General features: G+C 40.4%; 1 protein-coding gene across 3 annotated transcripts in view; it reads right to left on the reverse strand.

The window, feature by feature from the left end:
• Nucleotides 1-7,532: 7,532 nt before the first annotated feature.
• Nucleotides 7,533-27,091, reverse strand: part of LOC145469927 (uncharacterized) — a 61,923-nt gene continuing 42,364 nt past the window's right edge. For all 3 annotated transcript variants that reach the window (XM_081453742.1, XM_081453741.1, XM_081453740.1), the window contains 11 exons: nt 24,456-26,846; nt 23,711-23,896; nt 19,677-22,088; nt 16,867-17,157; nt 16,138-16,191; nt 11,978-15,712; nt 11,053-11,192; nt 10,354-10,412; nt 9,414-9,542; nt 8,646-8,694; nt 7,533-8,260 (listed from right to left, as the gene is read on the reverse strand). In XM_081453742.1, the coding sequence (XP_081309868.1) occupies nt 7,857-8,260; nt 8,646-8,694; nt 9,414-9,542; nt 10,354-10,412; nt 11,053-11,192; nt 11,978-15,712; nt 16,138-16,191; nt 16,867-17,157; nt 19,677-22,088; nt 23,711-23,896; nt 24,456-26,846 (9,850 nt within the window). In that variant the 3' untranslated portion in view covers nt 7,533-7,856. The remainder of the gene's footprint in view (nt 8,261-8,645; nt 8,695-9,413; nt 9,543-10,353; nt 10,413-11,052; nt 11,193-11,977; nt 15,713-16,137; nt 16,192-16,866; nt 17,158-19,676; nt 22,089-23,710; nt 23,897-24,455; nt 26,847-27,091) is intronic.

Raw genomic sequence — 27,091 nt, forward strand, 5'->3', positions numbered from 1 at the left:
TTGACACAATAAACTTGTATCTATCTGTCTGTGTGTCTGTCTGCCTGTCTGTCTGCCTGTCTGTCTGCCTGTCTTTCTATCTATTATGGAAATATTCGTGGGGTCTGTTTCACCCGCCAGCTTGGTTTTGACAATACTCTTTCTGTTATTTACGTGACTTAAATTCTTGCGAGATGTTTCTTAATTATTTTTAGAGTCATATTTATCATGTTTAACCTGCATTTGTCGATGGGTGATTCTGTTATGGGGAAATGCACCCATAGTTGACAAATTACAATTCAACCAAACAGAGTGTACTTAAAACATATTCACCAGCATTCCTCGCACCCAACAATAGTTACTCTAGTTGCAATAATGACAATGAATTGATAAAATGGAACCATAATTTATCTCAAAGGAGACTTTCAAATAACAGATCTCAGGCTTTCACGAAGAGCAGTTAACAAAAAAGATTTTTCTTTTAAACACATAGAGCCTATTAAATGGGATAAAGATGGAGGGGCGACATGCAAAAATATGATGGACAGGCGTAGATAGTAACTTTTTGCATTAGACGTCTAAACCTTACACAAAGTATACAAAAATGTAATGAAATAAGGTGTAAATATGGCGAAATAAACAAAGTAGAACAGACGAAGACGTGCCATTCGTTCAGAACAGAAGGACAAATTTGGGGCTTCGTTGCTTAGAAATTCTATTCACACCAGAATAGAATGAAAGTGAATATAAAGCGCTTTTTTATAGTAACCAATCATAGCGCTTACTCGAGCAATAAGAACACTGTTCACGTGCACAACTCGTGCAGACTTTAATCTTCATACCAAAGATAAATAAGTAACGCTTCCGTATCTCAAACTACTTAAAAATTCAAATATAGAGAAGTAAAGCGGAACAGACATAAATGTGCCATGCGTTCACAGAAAGAACGGTCTTTGATGACGTAATTTTAACATTTTTTTCCTCATTGACGTACCACTGCATCATGCTAGAAACGAATCAGTTGACTCCAAAACTTTATAAAAAAAAAAAGAGATTGCGAAACTTTAGCTTTTTGGCTGTTATATTCAAGGAGAAATCAGATTTCAAAAACTGCAGAATCACTGGGTGGCAAAAGCGATCGTGAGCTCAAACAATCTTTGTAAAATTTTGAGTTTTTAAGCCCACGTCGCATAAAAAGTATTAATTATAAGTTCATTGGACTCAAATCGCCTGGGATAGCTAATGGTCTTATGTCGTTTCAATCGATAGAACTGACGCTTTTGTAGCTTGATCAGAAATTGAACCGCTTATGCTACAGGGAAAATATTGTAAACAAAGATTCCCCAATAGAAGGAAAGATTTGGAGCTTCGTTGCTTAGAAATTCTACTCACCCCAAAATAGAGTAAAAAAATTAAGCGTTTTAAAAAAATTAACCAATCATAGTGCTTACATGAGCAATTAGTACACTGTTCACATGCACAACTCGTGCAGACTTTAATCTTCCTACCAAAGAGAAATAACTTACGCCCATACATTTCAAAATATTCTATTTTGTAAAAATAAAATATAATCCGAAAGAAAAGCTCGCTTAGATTACAAGATGCCGAAAAACTATTGTTTTCTTAATTCTAATGAAACTATTTAAAAAAAAACTCTTTCACAAAAAGGAGCTAAAAATCAGCAAACCGTCATGAAAAATTTTAATTCAAAAATAAATTTGTTTGTTCAGTACAGTGTGATTTACCACATTAAGAGTTTTCTCATTCAAGCTTGGTTTGCTCTTCAGAAAGAAGAGTTTGACTTTCATTCCGCATAAACAACCGAGTTGTAACTCAACAGTATCATCAATAACTACCAGTCATTCACCCAAAGAGTACTCTAAGAGTTTATGCAGATCTTCGGTGGAAGATACATGTATTTCCCTATTCTTGCTACAGTTGTAAACAAACCGTGGGATCAGAGTAGCCGAAATGTGGGTTGTTTTTCTTCCATTGCATTTTGAGCAACGCACCACACGATCAAAAGAGTAGAAACAACTCTTGCCATTTGCCTGTGGAAGATCGGACTGAAAACAATTAACTATGTAACGTTTCGGATCTAACTAGATACTGTAAGAGAAATTAGTGGTTCAGAAGTCGATAAAATGTCTCTCTCGAAGGTATTCTAGTGAAATTCTCTATCTGTTAGGTCTGTCGCTTCCTTTGTGCCTATAATTTGTGAATAGCGCACCGTTTAAACGTCTTTACCTGGTGAGCTATTTTTAAAGCTGGTCTTTTCTCGGAAATGCTGACCAAAATTCCAAGAAACAGCCGTGACGCTTAGATTGTTATTCAAATTTGGCCACACTTACGCAATCTACCAAGACTTGTTTGCGAAGCCCAAAGAGGGTTGCCCTGTGTGGGAGACCACGCACCAAACAGCTTCGCTAAAACAATCGCCCGCGTCCAGTAACCATATAGGACTATGCTCAATACATGCCCACTTTATCACTATCAGCCAGTCAGCCAAAGGAGGGACAAAAGTTATGGAAATATGCCCAGCAAACTTACTCACTCACAAACGGCGATTTGTCGAGGCCATTTCTGAGTTTCGCCGTTCACGAAAAAAAACTTACACACACACACAAAAAAAAACAGTAACAATAGCAGAGAAGAGAACTAAATAAATGAAAATCAAAATAAAACTGAAATATTTCCTTTTCAGATAGTTCGGTTTACAAATTAATCATCAGCGTATTTGTCGATAGAACTTATGACAACCCCCCCCCCCCCCTCCGGAGGCATATTTGACGGTTTTATCTTTCTAAAAAATGTAAACTCGCATAGCACAATGTAAGTGAGACAGCTCTAGCTTATTTTGGCGCGAAATCAACTTGCTCTCCTCCAGCATAGTACTTGTTTGGCAAATACCTTGGTTGTTTTCCAGTTGAAAATAAAATATTGGAAATTCTCGTTGAGATGCCAATGGAGCACGACTAGTTTTGGATCAGTTCACGGGAAAATGTCCGGAAGAAACGGAAATTCTGAAAAGGTTAACCCGTCCCCGTTTGTTCGTTCGGCCGTTTCCCCAGGGGAAGTACTCCCTTATGAAAAGATCAGGGATGCTCGTCAGAAAATTTGAATTAAACCCCTAAAGGAGACCAATCTGGACTTAGTTCGAGATGTATTTGACTCCTAAAAGATACCACTTAAAATAGAATAGGCTCTATTACCAGCCACTGTTCAGAAAATTAGCCCGCGCTGGAAGACAAGACTCCAGCCTAAAATAGAAATTAGAGCCTTTTTTAATACCATTTCTTGGAGTGCACCCCAAAAGATAATTTGACAGCTAAAAATAGTGGTATTTCTTCATGACCTCCCAAATCGAGACAAAACTCTTTGATTTTATCCTCCTGAGCGAGACGACAGCCCCCTCCCCCTCCCCCCGGGCCGTTCCGAACGGAAATTCGAGTTCCATTTTCTATCAATTGCACCAGTACCACGCCCCAAAGCAATTTCTTCCGCGAAACTTCAAAAGGAGCACAATCCCCCCGAACGGAAACTCCCAACCGGTAAACGGTAGACAACATTTTAGGTCCACGAGTACATCAACGAGTCGGGCGAACTGTCAAGTTGCTGTCCAATACGTTGCGGGCAGGCCTGTTTTTCGAATCCTCTCATTCGATATTTGATTGGAGGATTATTTGTGAGCGCTTGAAAAGTTTTTCTTTATGAAAACCATGCCCGCTCGCGATCACACTAACATCAAGTGTAAGCGTGTAATGGACCATTTCACGATTAACACGATGGCCATTTCACGATCCAAAGTGGATCCAAAACTAGTAAAAACGATGTAGTTTTAGGCAATTAAAAAAATTGCACCAGATAGCCCTTTTCACGATTATTTTTTCTCATTTGCATGATAATTAAATCCAACGGAAGTGTGAGGCAATTTCGACTAATTGTGTGGTTTCTGCCCAAAATTGCCTCGCATACATTGTTGTTTAAGATATGGTCTGCCAAAGTGCTTTATTAAAAATAGCCCTCTTGTGTTTAACATTGTTTGTAAATGAATGTGTTTGTTGAAGAAACTATAAGGACGTGTAATGGAATTCATATTTATTTTTAATCAGCCGGAAATGGCATTCAGAAATCAACGATATTGCCAGTCAAAATATGGATCAACGAAAAAATAATCATCTTTTTTACTGAAAGGAGCCTAATAGTGAAGGGGTCTTGTCCCATTGAGTAATAATAAATATGCGCACAATGAAAATTGAAGAAGTTATTTCATAAATAGCCACCAACATAAACTGACCAACAATATGAACATTGACACTTGTAAAAAAGAATTAATACCACAAAGTCTAGTGGTATTTTAAGTGGTATTTTAAGTGCGAAGTCACAAATTATTTTTACCAAGCCTCAAAATCCTATCTTTAGATATCAAATGCTGCTCTATGATCAGTCACAAAATTTCAACTTGTTAGCATGAGTAGAGAGGATATAGAATTAAAAGTTTAGTACCATCCCTTACAAACCTCTCTAATCTTGTACTGCTTCTATTGAATAGCCTGTGTACATCTGCCCCCTCCTCTCAAAAAAATCGAGTTTTTTTAGGGGAAGGGGTGGATGCCACCAAATACTTTTCTGATGGTCTGAGGATTTGAGTGTTATAACCTAGGGAAAAAAATAACACAGTGAAATGCTGTACTAGGGAAACAAATTTGAATCAAGGATTCTGTTGATTTTGGGCAACGAAGTCATTTATTTTGGTAAATTAAATAGAACGATTCCCTCTATATCGTTAGCAAACGGCTACACATTTCGTGTAAACCACACAAAAGTCGACGTTTTGAGCTGTCACGCTAGGAGCGTTGCGTGAAGTCGCAAATATTGACATATGAACACATATGGAACATCGACAAAAACATACAATTTTTAACTGTATCAAGTCATAAATCACTACAGACTGCTAACTATTGAGATACATAACATTTCTGTAAGGGCTATAAGACTTTTTAGAGAAAATCAGCGGTGGATAAGACTAGAAAATACCTTGACTGATCCTTCTTCGCTGTAATTCTCCTACTATTGCAATAGATTTGCAGTATATCATCACCAAGCGTTCATTCCTTAGCAAATAAAATATTTGTCTTTTATATTAAATGCATTTAGTTTTATTTCGAGGCTCGAACAAGCGTCAAACAATCTTACTTGGCCTTTATGAGTTCCTTTGTTCATTTTGTAGCACGTTGCATATGGCGAGTTTATCTCGTCACTTTCTTGTTTCTTCATTATAGCTGTCCTCGTAATTGTGTCACTCCGAACCAGTTTTGTCGCTTATTTTTTTCAATATGTGACTCCAAACAAGAAAGAGGTAGTAGCCGATGATTTGACGAAACCGTAGCTAGCCCCATGAAGCATACTATTTACATATTGATGATATTGAAAATGTATGAGGTTGTATGGAATTCAGAACTAAGACTTTCTGCCGATAAATAATGTCCAAATCACGAAATAAAGTTCACGAAACTGCATCTGGTGTTGCTGCCTATCGCTACGTTGTGTTTCTAGGTAATTTGAGCAAATTTTCTGTCATGTATTACATAAAAGCGCAGGAAAGACGGCGAGTCGACACGAGCCTCTAACGTTCGCAAATTGCCCGAAATATAGCACAAAAATAGCTAATGCTGCCATTCTACTTCGTCAGCCTTGTGGGGCAAGAGTTTAACAACATCTCCATTCAATAAAATTGCACATACCTTGTTTTTTAACAGAATTAGCAGCGCCATAAAACTCAAATACCGTTTTGAAATTGCCGCCGTGAAGGGGTGAACACATAAGCGCGGCCAGCATTGGGTATCAGGTTAAAAAAAATCCTTACGGGGAGGGGCATGTCATTTTGGGGACAGAGGAAAGTGGCCTTTGTAGAGAGGTGGCCGTTATGGGAAGGTAGGGGTGTAGGGGTTTTTTCCTGGGTCTTTAAAAATGCATAGTGTAGCATGTAAATACGTAACACAGTCAACATATATCAATAAAACAGAAACCAAACAGAAACGATACGAACGGTATGGATCAAGTTTCGTGACCTTTCCCAGTAAAAAATGAGGTTTTGTATACACCGTTCGTCAGTTGTTGATTGCGTGTAACTGGCCGTTGTTGTTTCGGCAGTTGGGACGCGCTTCAGTGGCCGTTGCGCATGCCGTTGTGGAGAGGTGGCCGTTAGTGGAGGTTCGATTGTAATTTGCTACACCTGCCAAACCGGCCGTGTTTGCAGATTGAGGAATGCCTTCTTTTTTGTTTTCTTTTTTCTTTTCCCTATTTTTTGTTTGGATTTTTTTCTTTTTATAGCCTCTTAGAAAGCATCGCGCAGAGCTTTATCTAGATTCTGCGGAGGGGACACACATTTAGTAATATAAAAAAAAGAAAATACAGAAAGAACCGTGTATACAAATAGGTCACGCTAGTGTCACGGCATGTGTGAGGTCCTGTCAATTTGTCCGAACAGTTCTTAGCCACGTCACAGACCATCCACATCGCACTGTTTTTCCCAAGAAAATTGCTGAAAATATAAACCATTTATCCCGGACATAATTTCTGTCTAGCCTACCCATGTTAAAACAGCCGGTATCCTTACGAAGGTTAAAATTGGCTGGTTCAAAAAAGTCTTTTTATTCTCTTCAACTTCTTTTCGTTTAAAAGGGGCTGTGCGATACACGGCGTGACACTCGCCACGCGATCAGTGGTATAATGGGCGTTTTTTAACCTTTTTCTTGGACACATGATTAGAAAAAAATAAAATAAAAACGGCGACCTAACATATATCCACGCTCGCGTATCGTGCTTGGCGCTACGCCCTTCCAAACCACCTGTTCCGTAGGCTACTTTATAGAAACACCACCCGGAGAACTCTCTGTCGTTTATACTTTGTCTTCATTGTTGGAACTTAACGAATTCTAAATTCTAAACTCACGCCTTTTGCCATTAATAGCATGTGTTTTTGTTCAGAGGCGTGATTTTATTTCATTTCATAATTTTAGCCAATCGTGGCCCAAAACGTGCTCGCGCGTTCGCTTGAACTTTGATGTCGTAAATTTCCAGATTTTCTTCTTTGTTGTAATTTTTTTTGGTCGTGTGAAGGTTTTTGGCCACCCTCTTCGCAGTTTTTAGCCATTGTAATTTGTGTTTCGGTAGGCGCATTAAATAGTTCACTCGTTTCGTTGGAGTCTAAGCCTACAACTCGCTGAAACAATTTCTCGTGTGTACACTGAGAAAATTCAAGTGACTCGCGAGATATTCCACGGCATACCACTTTAAAGCGCTACATAACTAGTATTTATCATGCCGAAGTTAGCAAATATGTCAAGTTTCACAAGAATCTGTTGCAAGGTCATGGAAATATGGGACCCCCAAACTTGTTAATTTTCACCTGAAAGAAATGTATGCCAGAGGGCAAGTGCTTGCCTCCTTGTATACATTTCTTTGTAAAAATTGGCAATAATAATAATAATAATAATAATAATAATAATAATAATAATAATAGTAATAATTATCAACTTTATTTATTGAGGGTTGCACACAACAGTAATCACTGGCAAGTAAGTAGAAGTAAAGAAATAAGAAATACGAGCCCTTTTCGGCAAACATTACAAGTGAGATCAGGAAGGCACGCGCGCATACACGCTTGCAAGCAAACACCCACGCACACACGAATTTAAATCTAAAAAGACAAGAAACATATCAATTTGTCAGTTCCAGGACACTGATTTATTTTGAACATGTATTTCTCCCGTTTCACAAAGCTAGTAATTTTGTTTCCTCTCAGAAGGTAATAACTTTAACGCAGTTACTGTCTATTTAACAACCCAGTTTTTCCCCGAAATCTATCTGACTATTTAACGACGTCGTCGACGACCGACACCTTGCTGATTAATTTCCACTGTTTGCCCTTTCTCGTTGATTTCTTCCATGCCGCCCTTATCCGGCTCAGAAATACACTTGTACTGTCGACAGCGGCACGACTTGATCTCCATGAAGTTGGTAACGCGGGTCTCGCCGTTTTCGCACGTCAGAGTTGCTGTCCTGAGTTGACCCAAAGCCGGCTGGCAACAAGAGCAGAAGGTTTCCACACCAGTTTCTCCGTAAGTCGCGTTGGAAGAGGAATCACAACTTCCCATGCACCTATTGTGCAGATACTTCAGTTTCGATGTGCAGTTGTCTCTGGTACGGATATAATCAAACTTCACCTTTTCTAGCTTGCAAGTACCACTGATGGTGATGTTGTAATCAGGCCCGGGTTCTGGAAAAAAAAAAAAAAAAGAATTAAATATGGTTTTAGACAACTTCGGAAAAAATGGGCCTGGGCTGGCCATTCCCACAAACACTTGTCAATTAACCACCATACCTTCCCTCCCGCACTGAGACCTTATAACTAAAAATGCGGTTTACTATGTCAATTTCGATATGTTAAAATTCTAACTTAGCGCCGAAGCTTAGGGGAATAAAACAAAAGAACTCCTTTATTCATCCCTTAATTTCCATGTGATTTCTTTTGTGTTATTCCTCTAAAACTCAGCGCTAAGTTAGAATTTTAATATATCGAAATTGGCCTATTCTTATTAAGAATATTCCGTTAAAAATATTGAATCTTCTTACACTCGTTCGAAGCTGCATTTCTTACTTACCACATGGAGGACAACATTCTTTGTCATTGGCAGGAGGACGGATATAACCCTGCGATAAAATTATGAAACGATGTAAGAAGCAATTTATCTAATTCAGTAAAACACAATAGCATCGGGATATAATGCCTGAACTAATAAATGTTATGTTGGCATAGGAATTCAGCGACTGACTGTAAATAGTGTATGAACACAGACCGCATGGTATTTGAAAGACAGTGAATCTGAAATAATTTAAAAACAAAACAAAGCGAAGAACACCATAAGCTCATACACAGGTTTTGATAATTCTCAATATTTGAGCTCTTATTCCACGTAATCAGCCACCGAGAAACATTACTTCGCTGTATTACGGTTGTCCTAGAAAGCAAATATCACATCGTCAGACTTCGGACAATCCCAAGCCAGCAAGGACCGAGATTCTACTAAGTTGCATCAAAATCACCTTAAAAAACATCACTTCTGGACGTACATGCAGCAGCCAATATTTAGGACTTTTCGAAAACGACGTTTCAACTCCTTTACCTCATTATGAGCTAAAGGGGTCAGAAATTGTACGAACAGGTCGCCACAAGTCTATAGCAACTAACTGCGTGCAACTCAATTTTTTGTACAATACTGCTACATATGCTAAAATCACTCATGAAAATTTTGCATGGTAGGATATCTACTACATGTATGAAGGCCTTTGGTGATATTGAAAGGACTTCCGGCCTGTGCTGCAGATGTGAAAACAGATGAAGTACCAGAAAAAACTGTTATAAAACATACCGCTGGGCATTTATCGCAGAAGATGTGTTCAGTGTAGATCTGTGCACTCTGGTTCAAAGGATAACACGGGTTCACAGACAGTTCGCACTTCAACCTCTTGCAGCTGCCATCTGTCCAAGAAGAGCCCACCTACAACCAGAATATATAACCAGGACCTTAGAACACAGCTCAATATGGGGCAAAACAAAGAAAATGTAATCGCTTCCAGGAACTCCACTTGCACAAATCAAAGCACTGTGTAGTCTTTGAAAAATTTACGAGGGCTTATTTATTGCAAATTGCACCAGAAAAAGCATTTAAGTAATCGCGCGGGTAATTTCCAAATTGTATGAGCGCGAAGCGCGAGGCCGATTTGATATTACGAACACGATTACTCCCTGAATTGTACGACACGAGGTCCAGTTACTAATTAATTATATCTATAACAAGTTTTGAAACTAAAAAAGTCTTTTAAGGACTTCTTTTGAGCGAAAAAGTCAGTTGCGCTTTCTGCGAGTCAATTCAAAAACTGTAGGAAACATTGAGAGGGAAGACATTAAAGCGCGCGTAAGTAAGGCGCGAATGGCGTGGGTATTCAATTACAAGTATCCAATTACGAAAAGCTGTAATTGGATACCCGTAATTTGATACCCCATGGTCATGCGCCGATTACGTGACAAATAGGTACAGGGAAAACCAATCACGATCGAGAATTTTGTTTTAGATACCATTAATACGTTATCACTCGTGAAAGTTTGGGAGAACTCGAAAAAGCTGTGGATACACTCGCCTATCCGCTCTTGTTCCCACAGCATTTTTCGTTCTCCCAAACTTCGTGTTTCTATAACTCGATATAAATACGAAACATGTTTTCTATTTCTTAAATAAAGAGGTTGGGCTTCCTTTGAGGTAATTAGATGGATGTATGGATGGACTATAGCTCTTGGCTCATGTAACTCACCGCGTGATATTCTGTCTCGTTTTTGCTGTTTATGTACACACAAGAAGGACAGAAAGAAGCTGCAGGAATGAAAAAGGTACAATCAGACAGTGTAAAGTTAAAAAAATGCCTACATCGAATGCCTAAATCACTGATAATTTTTTAAACCATACAAAAAAGCACTCAGTTCTTGTACAGAAATAGAACAGTCATTAACGGGTGGGCCTCAAAGCAGCTATTACGTTTATGATTTGTGAAGCCAAGGCAAATAAAATAGCGGAACTTTGGTCAAAGATCTGAAACCATCCAAAAATTTGTGTCTTGCTGTGTCTATGTAAAATAAAGGCCACAATTATTCTAAATGGCCGAGGAAAGTCAAGAATATTCCACTCGCCCGCAATCAAATTAACTGTTTAAGCTAGGGCCCTAAGAAGTCCTCCTTCTCTGGTAGTGGGGCTTGGAAACGAGTCTTGTAAACAGCACTGAGGACACGGCAAACTAGCCAAATACCTTAACAGAGTACATGAGAATTCTTAAAGAACAGTCAGTGAAGACTCACTGGTACGATCTTTATAAAAGTGCGGTAACCTGATTTCATCGCTGGCTTCTTGATACCATAGTCAATAGTAAAAGAGTAAATTTGGAACAAGTAGGACCCATATTTGCCCTGATTTTGCGTTCCCTCTTTATGCATATTAAAAGCAACCAATCAATACTTACAAATACTCGAGGATATCGAAATAGTGGACGACAGAGTAGGAGTGATGGTGCTGAACACACTCACTGAGGAAGAATACGAGGAAGAGATACTTGAAGACGTGGACACTGTTGGGGTGCCTGTGGTTACCAAACTGCTCGAGCTGAAAAGGGAATCAAACATTTCTTACAACTTTCAATCGGTCAAGTCTGCGTTCGAGCCCAGCGGCCCACCACGCTAGCACTTCTCTCCGGTTTCCTTGGCATGAAGTGACTAGGAGTCTTTCTACTCCCCCCTGAATGAGATGCCAACCCATCGCAGGGTTACCCGAACCATCAAATACACCCCAATCTATTTATACACCTCGCCCCAGTTGTTTGAAGGCCATCGGAAAAATCGCTATCCAGTGGATAACTCTTAACAAAACAACGCAGGCTAGCCGCTGGATAGTGATTTATCCGGTGGATAGCGTTATCCACCTTTCCCACAAACCAGGCCTGGGCAGAGAGATGCATTGCGAGAGTTACGTCTCTTGCGGAAAATAAATCCTGACAAGGAAGGCAACAAAACAAAAGTTAAACCGTAGCATATAACTTACTTCACCCCCGTGACAAACCATTCGAAATTAAACGATAAGTTCTGTCAATATTTTTCGCCACGCATTTCGTAATCTTAAACATTAAACAGAAATATTATTAAATATTAAACAGAGAAAGCAGTGGTTAATTTCATTTAGGAAAACCGAGACAAGAGTTTGAAACACAACTGGCAAGGTCTCTGGAATTCCGATGAAACACTTTCTCGAGTGTTAACTCGAGAAAGTGTTTGACCTCAACACATCTTTAACCTCATCTCCCACATTAAAACAAAATGTAATAAGTGATAGTTGTGATTATCTTCATCTCAATTTGACGAATTATTCACAAGTTTGAGAAAAACAATTCATACCGTGATCTGCTGGTCGAAGTAGACGTTGATACTGTTGTAGAAACGGATGTTGATACACTTGTTGTAGTAGATGTTGACCCACTTGAACTTACAGAAGTGGACGTTGAGGTACTGGTGCTGGCACTTGAATATGTCGAGTAAACAGTTGTTGTTGGAGTACTGACACTTGATGAGGTTGATGTGGAAACACTGGTTGAGGTACTTGTGCTGATTGACGTTGATACACTTGAACTCAACGAAGTAGATGTTGAGGTACTTGTGCTTGCACTTGAATATGTCGAGTAAACAGTTGTTGTTGGAGTACTGACAATTGTGGAGGTTGACGTTGATGTAGAAACACTGGTTGAGACACTACTGCTGAGTGATGTTGACACACTTGTTGTGGTAGATGTCGAAACACTTGAACTCAATGAAGTCGTTGTTGAAATACTTGTACTGGCACTTGAATATGTCGAGTAAACCGTTGTTGTTGGAGTACTCACACTCGTTGAGGTTGATGTGGACACACTGGTTGAGATACTTGTGCTGATTGACGTTGATGCACTTGAACTCAACGAAGTAGATGTTGAAGTACTTGTGCTTGCACTTGAATATGTCGAGTAAACCGTTGTTGGTGGAGTACTGACCCTTATTGAGGTTGATGTGGAGACACTGCTTGACACACTTGTGGTTTTTGATGTCGATGTGCTTGTTGACGCACTTGTGCTCAACGAAGTAGATGTGGAGGTACTTGTGCTTGCACTTGAATATGTCGAGTAAACAGTTGTTGTTGGAGTACTGACACTCGATGAGGTTGATGTGGAAACACTGGTTGAGGTACTTGTGCTGATTGACGTTGATACACTTGAACTCAACGAAGTAGATGTTGAAGTACTTGTGCTTGCACTTGAATATGTCGAGTAAACCGTTGTTGGTGGAGTACTGACCCTTATTGAGGTTGATGTGGAGACACTGCTTGACACACTTGTGGTTTTTGATGTCGATGTGCTTGTTGACGCACTTGTGCTCAACGAAGTAGATGTGGAGGTACTTGTGCTTGCACTTGAATATGTCGAGTAAACAGTTGTTGTTGGAGTACTGACACTCGATGAGGTTGATGTGGAAACACTGGTTGAGGTACTTGTGCTGATTGACGTTGATACACTTGAACTCAACGAAGTAGATGTTGAGGTACTTGTGCTTGCACTTGAATATGTCGAGTAAACAGTTGTTGTTGGAGTACTGACACTTGTGGAGGTTGACGTTGATGTAGAAACACTGGTTGAGACACTACTGCTGAGTGATGTTGACACACTTGTTGTGGTAGATGTCGAAACACTTGAACTCAATGAAGTCGTTGTTGAAATACTTGTACTGGCACTTGAATATGTCGAGTAAACCGTTGTTGTTGGAGTACTCACACTCGTTGAGGTTGATGTGGACACACTGGTTGAGATACTTGTGCTGATTGACGTTGATGCACTTGAACTCAACGAAGTAGATGTTGAAGTACTTGTGCTTGCACTTGAATATGTCGAGTAAACCGTTGTTGGTGGAGTACTGACCCTTATTGAGGTTGATGTGGAGACACTGCTTGACACACTTGTGGTTTTTGATGTCGATGTGCTTGTTGACGCACTTGTGCTCAACGAAGTAGATGTGGAGGTACTTGTGCTTGCACTTGAATATGTCGAGTAAACAGTTGTTGTTGGAGTACTGACACTTGTGGAGGTTGACGTTGATGTAGAAACACTGGTTGAGACACTACTGCTGAGTGATGTTGACACACTTGTTGTGGTAGATGTCGAAACACTTGAACTCAATGAAGTCGTTGTTGAAATACTTGTACTGGCACTTGAATATGTCGAGTAAACCGTTGTTGTTGGAGTACTCACACTCGTTGAGGTTGATGTGGACACACTGGTTGAGATACTTGTGCTGATTGACGTTGATGCACTTGAACTCAACGAAGTAGATGTAGAAGTACTTGTGCTTGCACTCGAATATGTCGAGTAAACCGTTGTTGGTGGAGTACTGACCCCTATTGAGGTTGATGTGGAGACACTGGTTGAGGTACTTGTGCTGATTGACGTTGATACACTTGAACTCAACGAAGTAGATGTTGAAGTACTTGTGCTTGCACTTGAATATGTCGAGTAAACCGTTGTTGGTGGAGTACTGACCCTTATTGAGGTTGATGTGGAGACACTGCTTGACACACTTGTGGTTTTTGATGTCGATGTGCTTGTTGACGCACTTGTGCTCAACGAAGTAGATGTGGAGGTACTTGTGCTTGCACTTGAATATGTCGAGTAAACAGTTGTTGTTGGAGTACTGACACTTGATGAGGTTGATGTGGAAACACTGGTTGAGGTACTTGTGCTGATTGACGTTGATACACTTGAACTCAACGAAGTGGATGCGGAGGTACTTGTGCTTGCACTTGAATATGTCGAGTAAACAGTTGTTGTTGGAGTACTGACACTTGTGGAGGTTGACGTTGATGTAGAAACACTGGTTGAGACACTACTGCTGAGTGATGTTGACACACTTGTTGTGGTAGATGTCGAAACACTTGAACTCAATGAAGTCGTTGTTGAAATACTTGTACTGGCACTTGAATATGTCGAGTAAACTGTTGTTGTTGGAGTACTGACACTTGACGAGGTTGATGTGGAAACACTGGTTGAGGTACTTGTGCTGATTGACGTTGATACACTTGAACTCAACGATGTGGATGTTGAAGTACTTGTGCTGGCACTTGAATATGTCGAGTACACTGTTGTTGTAGGAGTACTCACACTGGCAGAGGTTGATGTAGATACACTGCTTGAAATACTCGTGGTCTTTGATGTTGATATGCTTGTTGACACACTTGAGCTCAACGAAGTTGATGTTGAAGTACTTGTGCTGGCACTTGAATATGTGGAATAAACGGTTGTTGTTGGAGTACTGACACTTGTTGAGGTTGAAGTTGACGTGGAGACACTGCTTGACACACTAGTGCTGACTGATGTTGATACGCTTGATGTAGTTGATGTCGACACACTTGAACTCAATGAAGTCGTTGTTGAAATACTTGTACTTGCACTTGAGTATGTCGAGTAAATTGTAGTTGTTGGAGTACTAACACTTGTTGAAGTTGATGTGGACACGCTGCTCGACACACTCGTACTAACAGATGTTGAAACACTTGTCGAAGTAGATGTTGACACACTTGAACTCAGAGAAGAGGATGTTGAGGTACTTGTGGTGGCAGTTGAATATGTCGAGTAAACAGTTGTTGTTGGAGTACTCACGCTTGCGGAAGTCGAGGTGGACACGCTGCTTGACACACTTGTGGTTACTGATGTTGACGTACTTGTTGACACACTTGAGCTAAGCGAAGTGGAAGTCGAGGTACTAGTGCTCGCACTTGAATATGTCGAGGAGACCGTTGTTGTTGGAGTACTGACACGTTTCGTGGTTGAGGCTGATGTGGACACACTGCTTGACACACTAGTGCTAACTGATGTTGATACACTTGTCGTAGTAGAAGTGGACACACTTGAACTTAGTGAGGTCGTTGTAGAAACGCTTGTGCTTGCACTTGAATATGTCGAGTAAACTGTTGTTGTTGGAGTACTCACACTCTTTGAGATTGATGTGGATACACTGGTTGAAGTACTTGTGCTAACTGATGTTGATGGGCTGGAACTTAACGAAGTGGATGTCGAAGTACTTGTGCTTGTACTTGTCGAGGTAGGTGTGGACACACTGTGATAAGAGAAAATGTTTACATGATAGCGGATTTCAACCGACTTAATTGCTAATATTTAGTCGTGGAGCATGGAAACTTCAATCCGTTTCATTCACTGAATTTGACTCTACAACTGTTTGTTTGTTTTTAATTTTACACTATGCAGTGGTACGTGCTTAGGGTAGCAAATTTGAGAATAGCTTCTGTCAAAATATTTGGTATTGAATTACTTTAAACTTCAGTTGAAAGTGATTTTCCGTATTTTGCTACCTGAAGTTTAGATTTTTCTTGAACTTACATACGGTGTACAGCTGAATGAGAAAATGAATCATGGTGGGTGTCATGACTTATAAACAGTGAAATTTGAAAAGCTTGAACAACAACACTAAATTTACTGTAGCGTAGTTTGGTGGAATTCATGTTCTGCAAATTCATCTCTTACCTCGTGGAAACTGACGTGGATACACTTGTTGTTGTTGACGTTGACACACTTGAGCTATGCGAAAATAACAATTAACATAGAATTAAATCATTGGTATTGGTATTATGCAATAATAACAACGAGGCCTTGTAGTATCACTAACTGTAATACAATAAGTTTCGTTTGTATGGACCATAAGTGGGTGAACTTGGGAAAAGTTACCGTCAGTCAGTCGGTTAGTCGGTCAGTTGGTCAGGTCAGTCGGTCAGAAAGAAAGAGAAAGTTACTAATCAACAAATGTTCGCATCTCCTCTCTTTTAGATTCCCCCAAAATGGCAATTATCACCCTTCCTCCCAAAAATGTTCCCCCCTTCTTCTCCATTACAATACTTGGTCTATATTCAAGAAAGTACGGTGCAAAAGATTTCCTTAAAAGGATGGCCATTATTAAGAGGGAACAGTACGATATGAGAAAGGAATCCAACCAATACAAATGCTACAAAATCTGCTTGACATGTTGAGACTTGAAATGACCCCTACCCTCCTCCTCCGCCCCTCCACCTCCCTCTCTTTGTTTTTACATTCCGGCTCCCCCTCTATCAAGTCTCTTTCTGCTCTTATGCATGGTATCTCGGAATTGGGATGCACTCTTTTGTTCATGACATGAGTCACAGAACACGTTCTTGCTTCAACTTCTTTGGGCTTCTCGAACTCTTGACCAGCCCTTCACTAACAGAAAAATCTAATAACCTGTAAGATGAAACAGTTGGTTTGGACGTTCGTGCCGGCGGCTTCAAACTTGGCGGTATTCTACTTGTTGTAGGAATGGAGAATTGTGTCCCTGTAGTTGTCACCACGGTAGACGGGAACACGGTGGCTGCGGTCTTCTGAGAAACTGATTTATATGAAGTTGTCTCTGATTCAGAGGATGACGGTGACGGGAACACTGGAGACGACTTTGTTGTTGACGTCACTGTAAACCCTGATCTTGGTGAAGATTCACTTATCACGCGTGAAGATGGAACTTGAGTGAGGACAGGTCTAAGCGGTTAGAACAAATGAGTTGGCACCTTTACAGATCATCTTGATCTTAATGTAACTGTATTCATGGAATATACTAATAAGTCTTCCCCAGTAAAAACTCCAGTGTTAACAACGCCGTACCATTATCATATTAAAGCTTGAAAATTTAGAGTACTAGTTACTATTAGCATAACCCAGCGGCTGACTATCAGAAACCTCGCAATCTGTTTGGCTAAACGGCTACTTACCATTTAACAATTAGATTATGAAGTTGAGATTTCTATGAGGTGATAGTTGACGAGGCCGAAGGCCGAATTAACTATCACCTCATTGAAATCGAAAGGGAATAATCTAATTGTTTTAGTAGAAATCTTACTAAAATTCGTTCAAATAAATATTTCCAATTATTCTCTTCTAGTAAGTATTTAAGTTGACGGGAATTTAATTGTTTGTTTAGTCTTTTAGTTTTTTATATGCGATCATCAGTTAATTGAAAAAGTATGAGGTTTTAAAGTCGCTTAGCAGTCAATTTCCTTTCTTGAGTATTCTTGGGAAGTGCATTAGCCGATAACAATTCTAAATTTTTCTCGAAACATCGGAAAACGAGAAAATGCTCCCATCTTGAATAAGAACTCCAGCCACTGCACACTTATGGCTGATAGTGTACGAGTTGCCCAGCTAATCAAATTGCAGTATTTGCATTACTATAAGAGTAGAATTCTACTAGTAATCAATGGAAAAATCATAGAGCGTGCGTGGATTTTTGTGTATTATGGCCGAAAAGTACTCAACAAAATCTTGTATAAATAGCTTTAATCGACATTACATGTTTCGACGAACAGCGACTGGGTTAGTATTAAAACAATTAATCTTCTAGCTCACGGTGTCTTGGACACCACCACCATCATCATCCTTGCCCCCTCGCCTTCCTCCTCCTCCTCCTCCTCCTCATCATCATCATCATCATCATCATCATCACTATCACCAACTCAATCATCGTCATCATCATCATTATCACCATCTCAATCATCATCATCATCATCATCATCATCATCATCATTATTAGTCTTTGCCATTACTACTACAACACACCCCTCCCCCGCATCCTGAACGGAAGTACTCTACGCTGCGACCTGTGAAACCCAAATCCACGCTTCATTCACACGGAGATCAGCGAAAGACCCAAGACTATAAATAAGACCGAAGTTAGACCGCGGCCTTAAGATCCAACTACGACCAAATATGGCGAAACACTGTTGTTTACAGCAGCATATTTAACTGTTTATAAAACAAGCCGAGAAACGTCTTAAATAGAACTGGCTAACGAAATTGGTCAAAGCAACCGACGACTATGCTGAGGAGTCAGGCATCCCATATATGGCAACAATAACGTCATGCCCGATTTCCAAAAGGACAACACGGATGGCGAGAAAATGTTTGCTACATTTCCTGTCTTACAAAAATAGTAAGCATGAATTGTATCTGGTATTTGGAATAATACGTTCGGTTTGTAACCGCAAACTTGTGGTTAAGACTTTACCAAACTTATGTCTCGCAAATAAGAAACAAATATTTTTTTGAAACAATATTTCATTGTATTACATTTTTTCACAACATTATTACATTGCACCGATCCAATTTCGACAAATAGACCATCAAAACGAAAAACAGCTGACATCAATGCCTTCTATTTGAAAGTCTACCTGAAAACTGCATTCCTTCGTCTCTGGGATTTGACTAGTTTTCAGAACAACTTAAAGCCTTTTATGCTTTTCTTACTTTTCTCTTGATTATCATTTGTGATTTGCCATTAAATATGACAACATAGCAATAGCTCTATACTGCCGTTGACCAAACGACGGAAAGATCTGCTATTCCCGCTCAGAGAAGAGGAGAGAAGTTAATTAGTCAGATTTTTAACGTTCCAATCCCTAGTTACTTTTCCAAAAACTTGGTACAAAAGTACTTTGAGAATAAAAAGAGCTAACACAAAGAAAACCCCAGCTTTGAAAACATTCTTGTTCGATGTTACAAAATTTATATTTGTCTCTTTCACACCTCATTTCCACAGCGAATATGTTATCCCGCAAGCAAAACGTATTTCTCGGCAATTGTCGCTTATATTTAGTCGTGACTAAGAGCTCTCAACCTAAGAAATGGGAAGTGGCACACGCTCTACAAACACACGCGGACCTACAAGCCCAGTTGGAAAAGAGCTGGTAAAGCTAGGTTATTGCTGACAGTTTTCCAAAGGCTTCGTGCAAATTCAGTCATCTTTTAGGTATATCAACTGTAACAGTCCAAAGAAAATCATTTTCTAAAACAACTTGCACACCTCAAGACGACCTTTCTCTTGTACACAAACATGGTCTGAAAAGCCAGAACTAGGACTAAATGTAAAAGGCCGACCTAAGTCTATGAAAAACCACCTAGCCAAGGACAAACACACGCACTTTACGTAGAATAACCAAGCAATCAAACTAATAAATAAACAATCACAGAATAATATAATCACTCATTGTTATCACGCGGCATACCTGGAAATACTCTTGGACGTTGAAGTACTTGTTGAAGTTGAAGTAGACACACTACTTGACAAACTAGTGCTGACTGATGTTGATACGCTTGTTGAAATAGATGTTGACACACTTGAACTTAACGATGTCGAAGTTGAGGTACTTGTTGACTTTGAAGTAGATACACTACTTGAGGTACTTGTGCTGACTGATGTTGACGCACTTGAAGTCGACGCGATCGAAACTGTTGTTATCGGAGTACTGACACTTGCTGAGGTTGATGTGGACACGCTGCTTGACACACTAGTGCTGACTGATGATGACAAACTTGTTGTGGTAGATGTCGACACGCTTGAACTCAGGGACGTGGATTTTGAAGTACTTGTGCTGGAACTTGAATATGTCGAATAAACCGTTGTTGTTGGAGTACTCACACTTGTTGATGTGGAAGTGGATGTGGAGACACTGCTTGACACACTAGTGCTGACTGATGTGGATACACTTGTTGTGGTCGATGTCGACACACTTGAAGTCAGTGATGTCGTCGTTGAAACACTTGTACTTGCACTTGAATATGTAGAGTAAATCGTTGTTGTGGGAGTACTTACACTTGTTGAGGTTGAGGTTGAAGTAGAGATGCTACTCGACACACTAGTGCTCACTGATGTTGATACACTTGTTGACACACTCGAACTTAATGATGTCGACGTTGAAGTGCTTAATGATGTCGATGCTGAAGTACTTGTAGACTTTGAAGTGGACACACTAGTTGAGGTACTTGTGCTAGCACTTGAATACGTCGAGTAAACAGTTGTTGGTGGAGTACTGACACTTGTGGAGGTTGAGGTTGATGTAGAGACACTGGTTGAGACACTACTGCTGAGTGATGTTGACACACTTGTTGTGGTCGATGTCGACACACTTGAACTCAGTGATGTCGTCGTTGAAATGCTTGTACTCGCACTTGAATATGTCGAGTACACCGTTGTTGTGGGAGTGCTGACACTTGTTGAGATTGAGGTTGAAGTGGAGATGCTGCTCGACACACTGGTGCTCACTGATGTTGATACACTTTTTGACACACTCGAACTTAATGATGTCGACGTTGAAGTGCTCGTCGACTTTGAACTGGACACACTAGCTGAGGTACTTGTGCTTGCACTTGAATATGTTGAGTAAACCGTTGTTGTTGGAGTACTCACACTTGTTGAGGTTGATGTGGATACGCTGCTTGACACACTTGTGGTCACTGAAGTTGATGCACTTGATGACACACTTGAGCTCACCGAAGTAGATGTACTTGTGCTGGCACTTGAAAATGTGGAGTAAATCGTTGTTGTTGGGGTACTGACACTTGTTGAGGTTGATGTTGACACGCTGGTAGACACACTAGTGCTGACGGATGTTGATACACTTGTCGACACACTGGAACTCAGCGAGGTGGATCTTGATATACTTGTGCTGGCACTTGAGTATGTCGAGTAAACCGTTGTGGTTGGAGTACTGACACTAGCGGAGGTTGATGTTGAGACACTGCTTGATACACTGGTGCTAACTGATGTTGATGTACTTGTTGAGGTCGACGTGGACACACTTGAACTCAATGATGTCGATGTTGAGGTACCTGTGCTTGCACTTGAGTATGTCGAGTAAACCGTTGTTGTTGGAGTACTGACACTTGTTGAGGTTGATGTCGAGACACTGCTTGATACACTGGTGCTGACAGACGTTGACACACTTGTGGTAGTAGATGTCGACACACTTGAACTGAGCGAAGTCGTTGTTGAAACACTAGTGCTGGCACTTGAATATGTCGAGTATACCGTTGTCGTTGGCGTACTGACACTTACTGAGGTCGAAGTTGATGTGGAGACACTGCTTGACACACTAGTGCTGACTGATGTTGATATGCTTGTTGACACACTTGAACTTAACGAAGTAGATGTTGAAGTACTTGTGCTTGCACTTGAATATGTCGAGTATACTGTTGTTGTTGGGGTACTAACACTCGCTGAGGTTGATGTGGACACACTAGTGCTAACTGATGTTGATACACTTGTTGTAGTAGATGTTGACACACTTGAACTCACAGAAGTGGATGTTGAAGTACTTGTGCTGGCACTTGAATACGTCGAGTAAACCGTTGTTGTTGGAGTACTGACACTTGTTGAGGTTGACGTTGATGTGGAGACACTGCTTGACACACTTGTGCTGACTGATGTTGATACACTTGTTGTAGTCGATGTTGATACACTTGAATTGAGTGAAGTCGTTGTTGAAACACTTGTACTAGCGCTTGAATATGTCGAGTACACTGTTGTCGTTGGAGTGCTGACACTCGTTGAGGTTGATGTTGAAGTGGACACACTGCTCGACACACTTGTGCTAACTGATGTTGATGTACTTGTACTAGTTGACGTTGACGTAGATGCGCTGTTGAGATATCGTTAGATAAAAGCTTGTAAGAATCAATAACGACTTGGTTAGTAACGTTCCTCTCATTGTGACGCTGATGAAAGGAAAACTGTTATAAGAATTTTAAGTTTAGTTGAGTATAAATATTTTTACTTCAACATTTGCTGCCTTTTCTTCGCTCTCCACTCTTAAGAGGGTCGAGTTTGTTGTTGGTTCTTGTCCTTGCTCAGAGGGTTTTCTCCCTCCAAAAGAAAAACAGCACTTTCCAAATTCCAATTCGATTCAGAAGCAGTGGAGGAATAGCCACTCCGTGGAGGTGCTACTGATAATTCCCATTATTTTTGTTAACCATTTCATCAATTCTATTGAATGAGGGTTGAAACATGCATTTTTTTTCCTTCTCGAGGCAACGTTGTACAACATAATAACAACATTCATCTTTGTAAAAAGTTAGGTTTTTAATGGCATATTTTCAGTGAAACATTTCAGTGTAGCTATACGACGCAGATATTTAAAACCAGATCAAACGTCTGCCACATCATTTTGAACATTGTGTTTAAAGCTGGCTTCGTGTAACATGCGTAAAGATCACCGACCGATACAATCGGCTACAAATCGTATTGTGTTGTATCGTATTTTAGGACAGTCAAGGGCAATTGCGAAATTTGAAGGTGAGTTCCCTTGAGACATAGTCAATACAGAGGAATGTTATGAGGCCCGGCAAACATCAAAGGAGAAAATAGGGATGCCAAGATTTATGTTAGAAGGTCCACGACCGTGTACAAGCTTTTGTTTTGTACTCACGCACCATGCATGAATTACGGACACAAAACCAAAACGTTTCTATTGGTTTATTCCTTAGAGTTGTCCTCAGTCAGAAGTAACAACTATTGTGTTTTGTGCAAGGTCAAAGCCAAAGAAGTAAACAAAAACATGCAAACAAACTTTTCGCGTTTCATAACCATTTCTCTCTATTACGATTAGTACCTTAATGTCCACTTTAATACCAAACTCAATTTTTCTCATGCTCACTAATTTTTCCGCTTCAAGTAACTCGCGTTTGCGTGTAACCTGAGTTCAATGGTGTGCTTTAAAAACTCTCCACCTCGGAAAATGCAGCATCATTTGGAGATTGAGGAATCAAATGCGCCTTTTTTCCTCACTATGTACAATGTATGATACTGCATAGATGTTACGGCTTCTCCAAAACAGTTAACTATCACATTTGCACTTTAAAGATAAAAGAATGATTGCACCCTGTTCTCAAATCGGTAAAGAGTTAAAGCCGATGAACACGGTAAAAAAAAACAACCTTATTGTAAAACATCTTTTAACATTTTTTTTAAGTTTCCTTTCAAAATGGAAACTAGCGTAGAATTCTTGAACATTTTAGTCCAACAATCTAGCCAATCGAATTAAATTTCTCTCCAGTGATACCATTCCCTCATACCAGGATCCCCTGGCCAAGGGGCACATGTGAACCTGCGGACGATAATGAGTAAAAGGCTGATGATGATTGGTACTTCGCAAACGCAATAAATTACCAACAACAATATCATCCACTGATTTACCGTCAAGTTGCTATCACTAAATACTTTAGAATTGATTCCCATGCTGAAAACAAAACCCAGTCTAATTACCTGTAAGATGAGACAGTTGACGCGGATGATCGTGTCGGCGTCTTCAAACTTGGCGGTATTCTACTTGTTGTAGGAATGGAGAACTGTGTCCCTGTAGTTGTCACCACGGTAGACGGGAACACGGTAGCTGCAGTCTTCTGAGAAACTGATTTGTACGAGGTCGTCGCAGATTTAGATGAAGACAAGCTGAAAGAGGGCATTAGCATTGCTTTCAGTAAGATGAACATGGAATTCGTAAGCAAATCGCAAAGCACTGTTAAAATGGTTTGAATTTATCTCAAATTGGCAAAAACCTTGTTATATTTAGGTATCAATGCCACTAAATCTTACAAACAGCAGTTTGGAGAGCAATAATAATTTGGATAAGACCTTAATTAAATATTATTTAATCTTAGAGGAACTATTTCTCGGCTTTGTACGTATTACCATACTCAAATTAGCAATTAGCCAATCAGAAGCCTCGTCCACTATCCTGATATCACTTTTTTTTTTATCTCAATGTCCTGATATCGTGCGAAATCAAGACACTGAACTGATATGGCTACGATATCATCAGCTTCGATGAGGCGATTACCCTATCGTACATTTTTGGTACGCTTCAGTGGCATACTAGCCTTGTTCCCATATTGCCATATTGGCAATTGCAAGCGTCTTAATCGACGACGAAAACCGTTACAGAAAGCATCGTAAATCGTAAACCTTATTAATTTATTAACATAAAACCAATTAGCAGTACACACTCTACCTTGTACTGGTTGAAACGCTCGTAGTAACAGACGTAGACACACTTGAACTTAGTGAAGTCGAAGTTGACGTACTTGTTGACGTTGAGGTGGACACACTAGTGGAAACCGATGTGGAAACACTTGCCGTCGAAGATGTGGACACACTTGAACTCAATGACGTTGATGTTGAAACACTTGTGCTTGCACTTGAATATGTCGAGTAAACTGTTGTTGTTGGAGTACTGATACTCGTTGATGCTGAGGTCGAGACACTGCTTGAAACACTAGTGCTGACCGATGTGGACACACTTGTTGAAATAGATGTGGAAACACTTGAACTCAATGACGTTGATGCCGAAACGCTTGTGCTTGCACTTGAATATGTCGAGTACACTGTTGTTGTTGGAGTACTGATACTCGTTGATGTAGACGTGGACGTGGATGTTGAGGTGGAGACACTGCTTGACACACTAGTGCTAACTGATGTGGAAACACTTGTGGTAGTAGATGTGGAAACACTTGAACTCAACGACGTTGATGTCGAAACGCTTGTGCTTGCACTTGAATATGTCGAGTACGCTGTTGTTGTTGGCGTACTGACACTAGTTGAGGTGGACGTGGACGTCGAGGCCGAGACACTACTTGACACACTAGTGCTGACTGATGTGGACACACTTGTTGTAGTAGAACTGGACACACTCGAACTCGATGACGTTGATGTTGAAACACTTGTGCTAGCACTTGAAAATGTCGAGTAAACTGTTGTTGTTGGAGTACTGAGACTCGTTGATGTAGATATGGACGTAGATGTGGACGTTGAGGTCGAAACACTGCTTGACACACTAGTGCTGACTGATGTTGACACACTTGTAGTAGAAGTCGACACACTTGAACTCAATGATGTTGATGTTGAAACACTAGTGCTGGCACTTGAATATGTCGAGTACAATGTTGTTGTTGGAGTACTGACACTTGTTGAGGTTGATATTGATGTTGATGTTGAAGTGGACACACTGCTTGACACACTAGTGCTAACTGATGTCGATACACTGGTTGTAGTAGATGTGGACACGCTTGAGCTCAATGACGTCGATGTTGAAACGCTTGTGCTTGCACTTGAATACGTCGAGTACACTGTTGTTGTTGGAGTACTGACACTCGTTGAGGTTGATGTGGATGTTGATGTTGATGTTGATGTTGATGTTGATGTTGATGTTGATGTTGAAGTGGACACACTGCTTGACACACTAGTGCTAACTGATGTCGATACACTTGTCGTAGATGTGGACACGCTTGAGCTCAATGACGTCGATGTTGAAACGCTTGTGCTTGCACTTGAATACGTCGAGTACACTGTTGTTGTTGGAGTACTGACACTCGTTGACGTTGATGTGGATGTTGATGTTGATGTTGATGATGAAGTAGACACACTGCTTGATACACTAGTGCTAACTGATGTCGATACACTGGTTGTCGTAGATGTGGACACGCTTGAGCTCAATGACGTGGATGTCGACACACTTGTGCTTGCACTTGAATACGTCGAGTACACTGTTGTTGTGGGAGTACTGACACTCGTTGAGGTTGATGTTGGTGTGGACACACTGCTTGACACGCTCGTACTTACTGACGTTGATACACTTGTTGTAGTAGATGTGGACACGCTTGAGCTCGATGACGTGGATGTCGACACACTTGTGCTTGCACTTGAATGCGTCGAGTACACTGTTGTTGTGGGAGTACTCACACTCGTTGAGGTTGATGTTGATGTGGACACACTGCTTGACACACTCGTGCTTACTGATGTTGATACACTTGTCGTAAGAGATGTTGACACACTTGAACTCGATGATGTGGATGTCGACACACTTGTGCTGGCACTTGAATATGTGGAGTACACTGTTGTTGTTGGAGTGCTGACACTCGTTGAGGTTGATATTGATGTTGATGTTGAGGTGGACACACTGCTTGACACACTAGTGCTAACTGATGTGGACACACTGGTTGTCGTAGATGTGGACACGCTTGTACTCAATGACGTGGATGTCGAAACGCTTGTGCTTGCACTTGAATACGTCGAGTACACTGTTGTTGTTGGAGTACTGACACTCGTTGATGTAGATGTGGACGTGGACGTGGAGGTCGAGACACTGCTTGACACACTCGTGCTGACTGATGTGGACACACTTGTTGTAGTAGATGTAGACACACTTGAACTCAATGACGTTGATGTTGAAACACTTGTGCTTGCACTTGAATATGTCGAGTAAACTGTTGTTGTTGGAGTACTGACACTCGTTGAGGTAGATGTGGACGTACTACTCGACACACTAGTACTGACTGATGTAGATGTGCTCGTTGACACACTTGAACTCAGTGAAGTTGATGTTGAAGTACTTGCACTACTAGCACTGAGATGGAGAACAATTAATACACAATTTGAGTGTTTGTCTTACAGTACATTAGAAGTACCTTTGTAATTAAGAATTGATGCTTTAGGGCACATTATCGAATTATTTTTAAAGTTTGAAGAGTAATAAAGAAACGTAAGAGATGCTCCCTGTAGAATCTAGAGCTACTCGAGTTTTTGGAGTGCTCTCCAATCTTCTCAGGTATGATAACTGATGATGCGGAACTTGAAGTATTAAGGACTTCT

This window comes from Orbicella franksi, chromosome 15, assembly GCF_964199315.1.
Source record: "Orbicella franksi chromosome 15, jaOrbFran1.1, whole genome shotgun sequence".
NCBI lineage: Eukaryota > Metazoa > Cnidaria > Anthozoa > Scleractinia > Merulinidae > Orbicella > Orbicella franksi.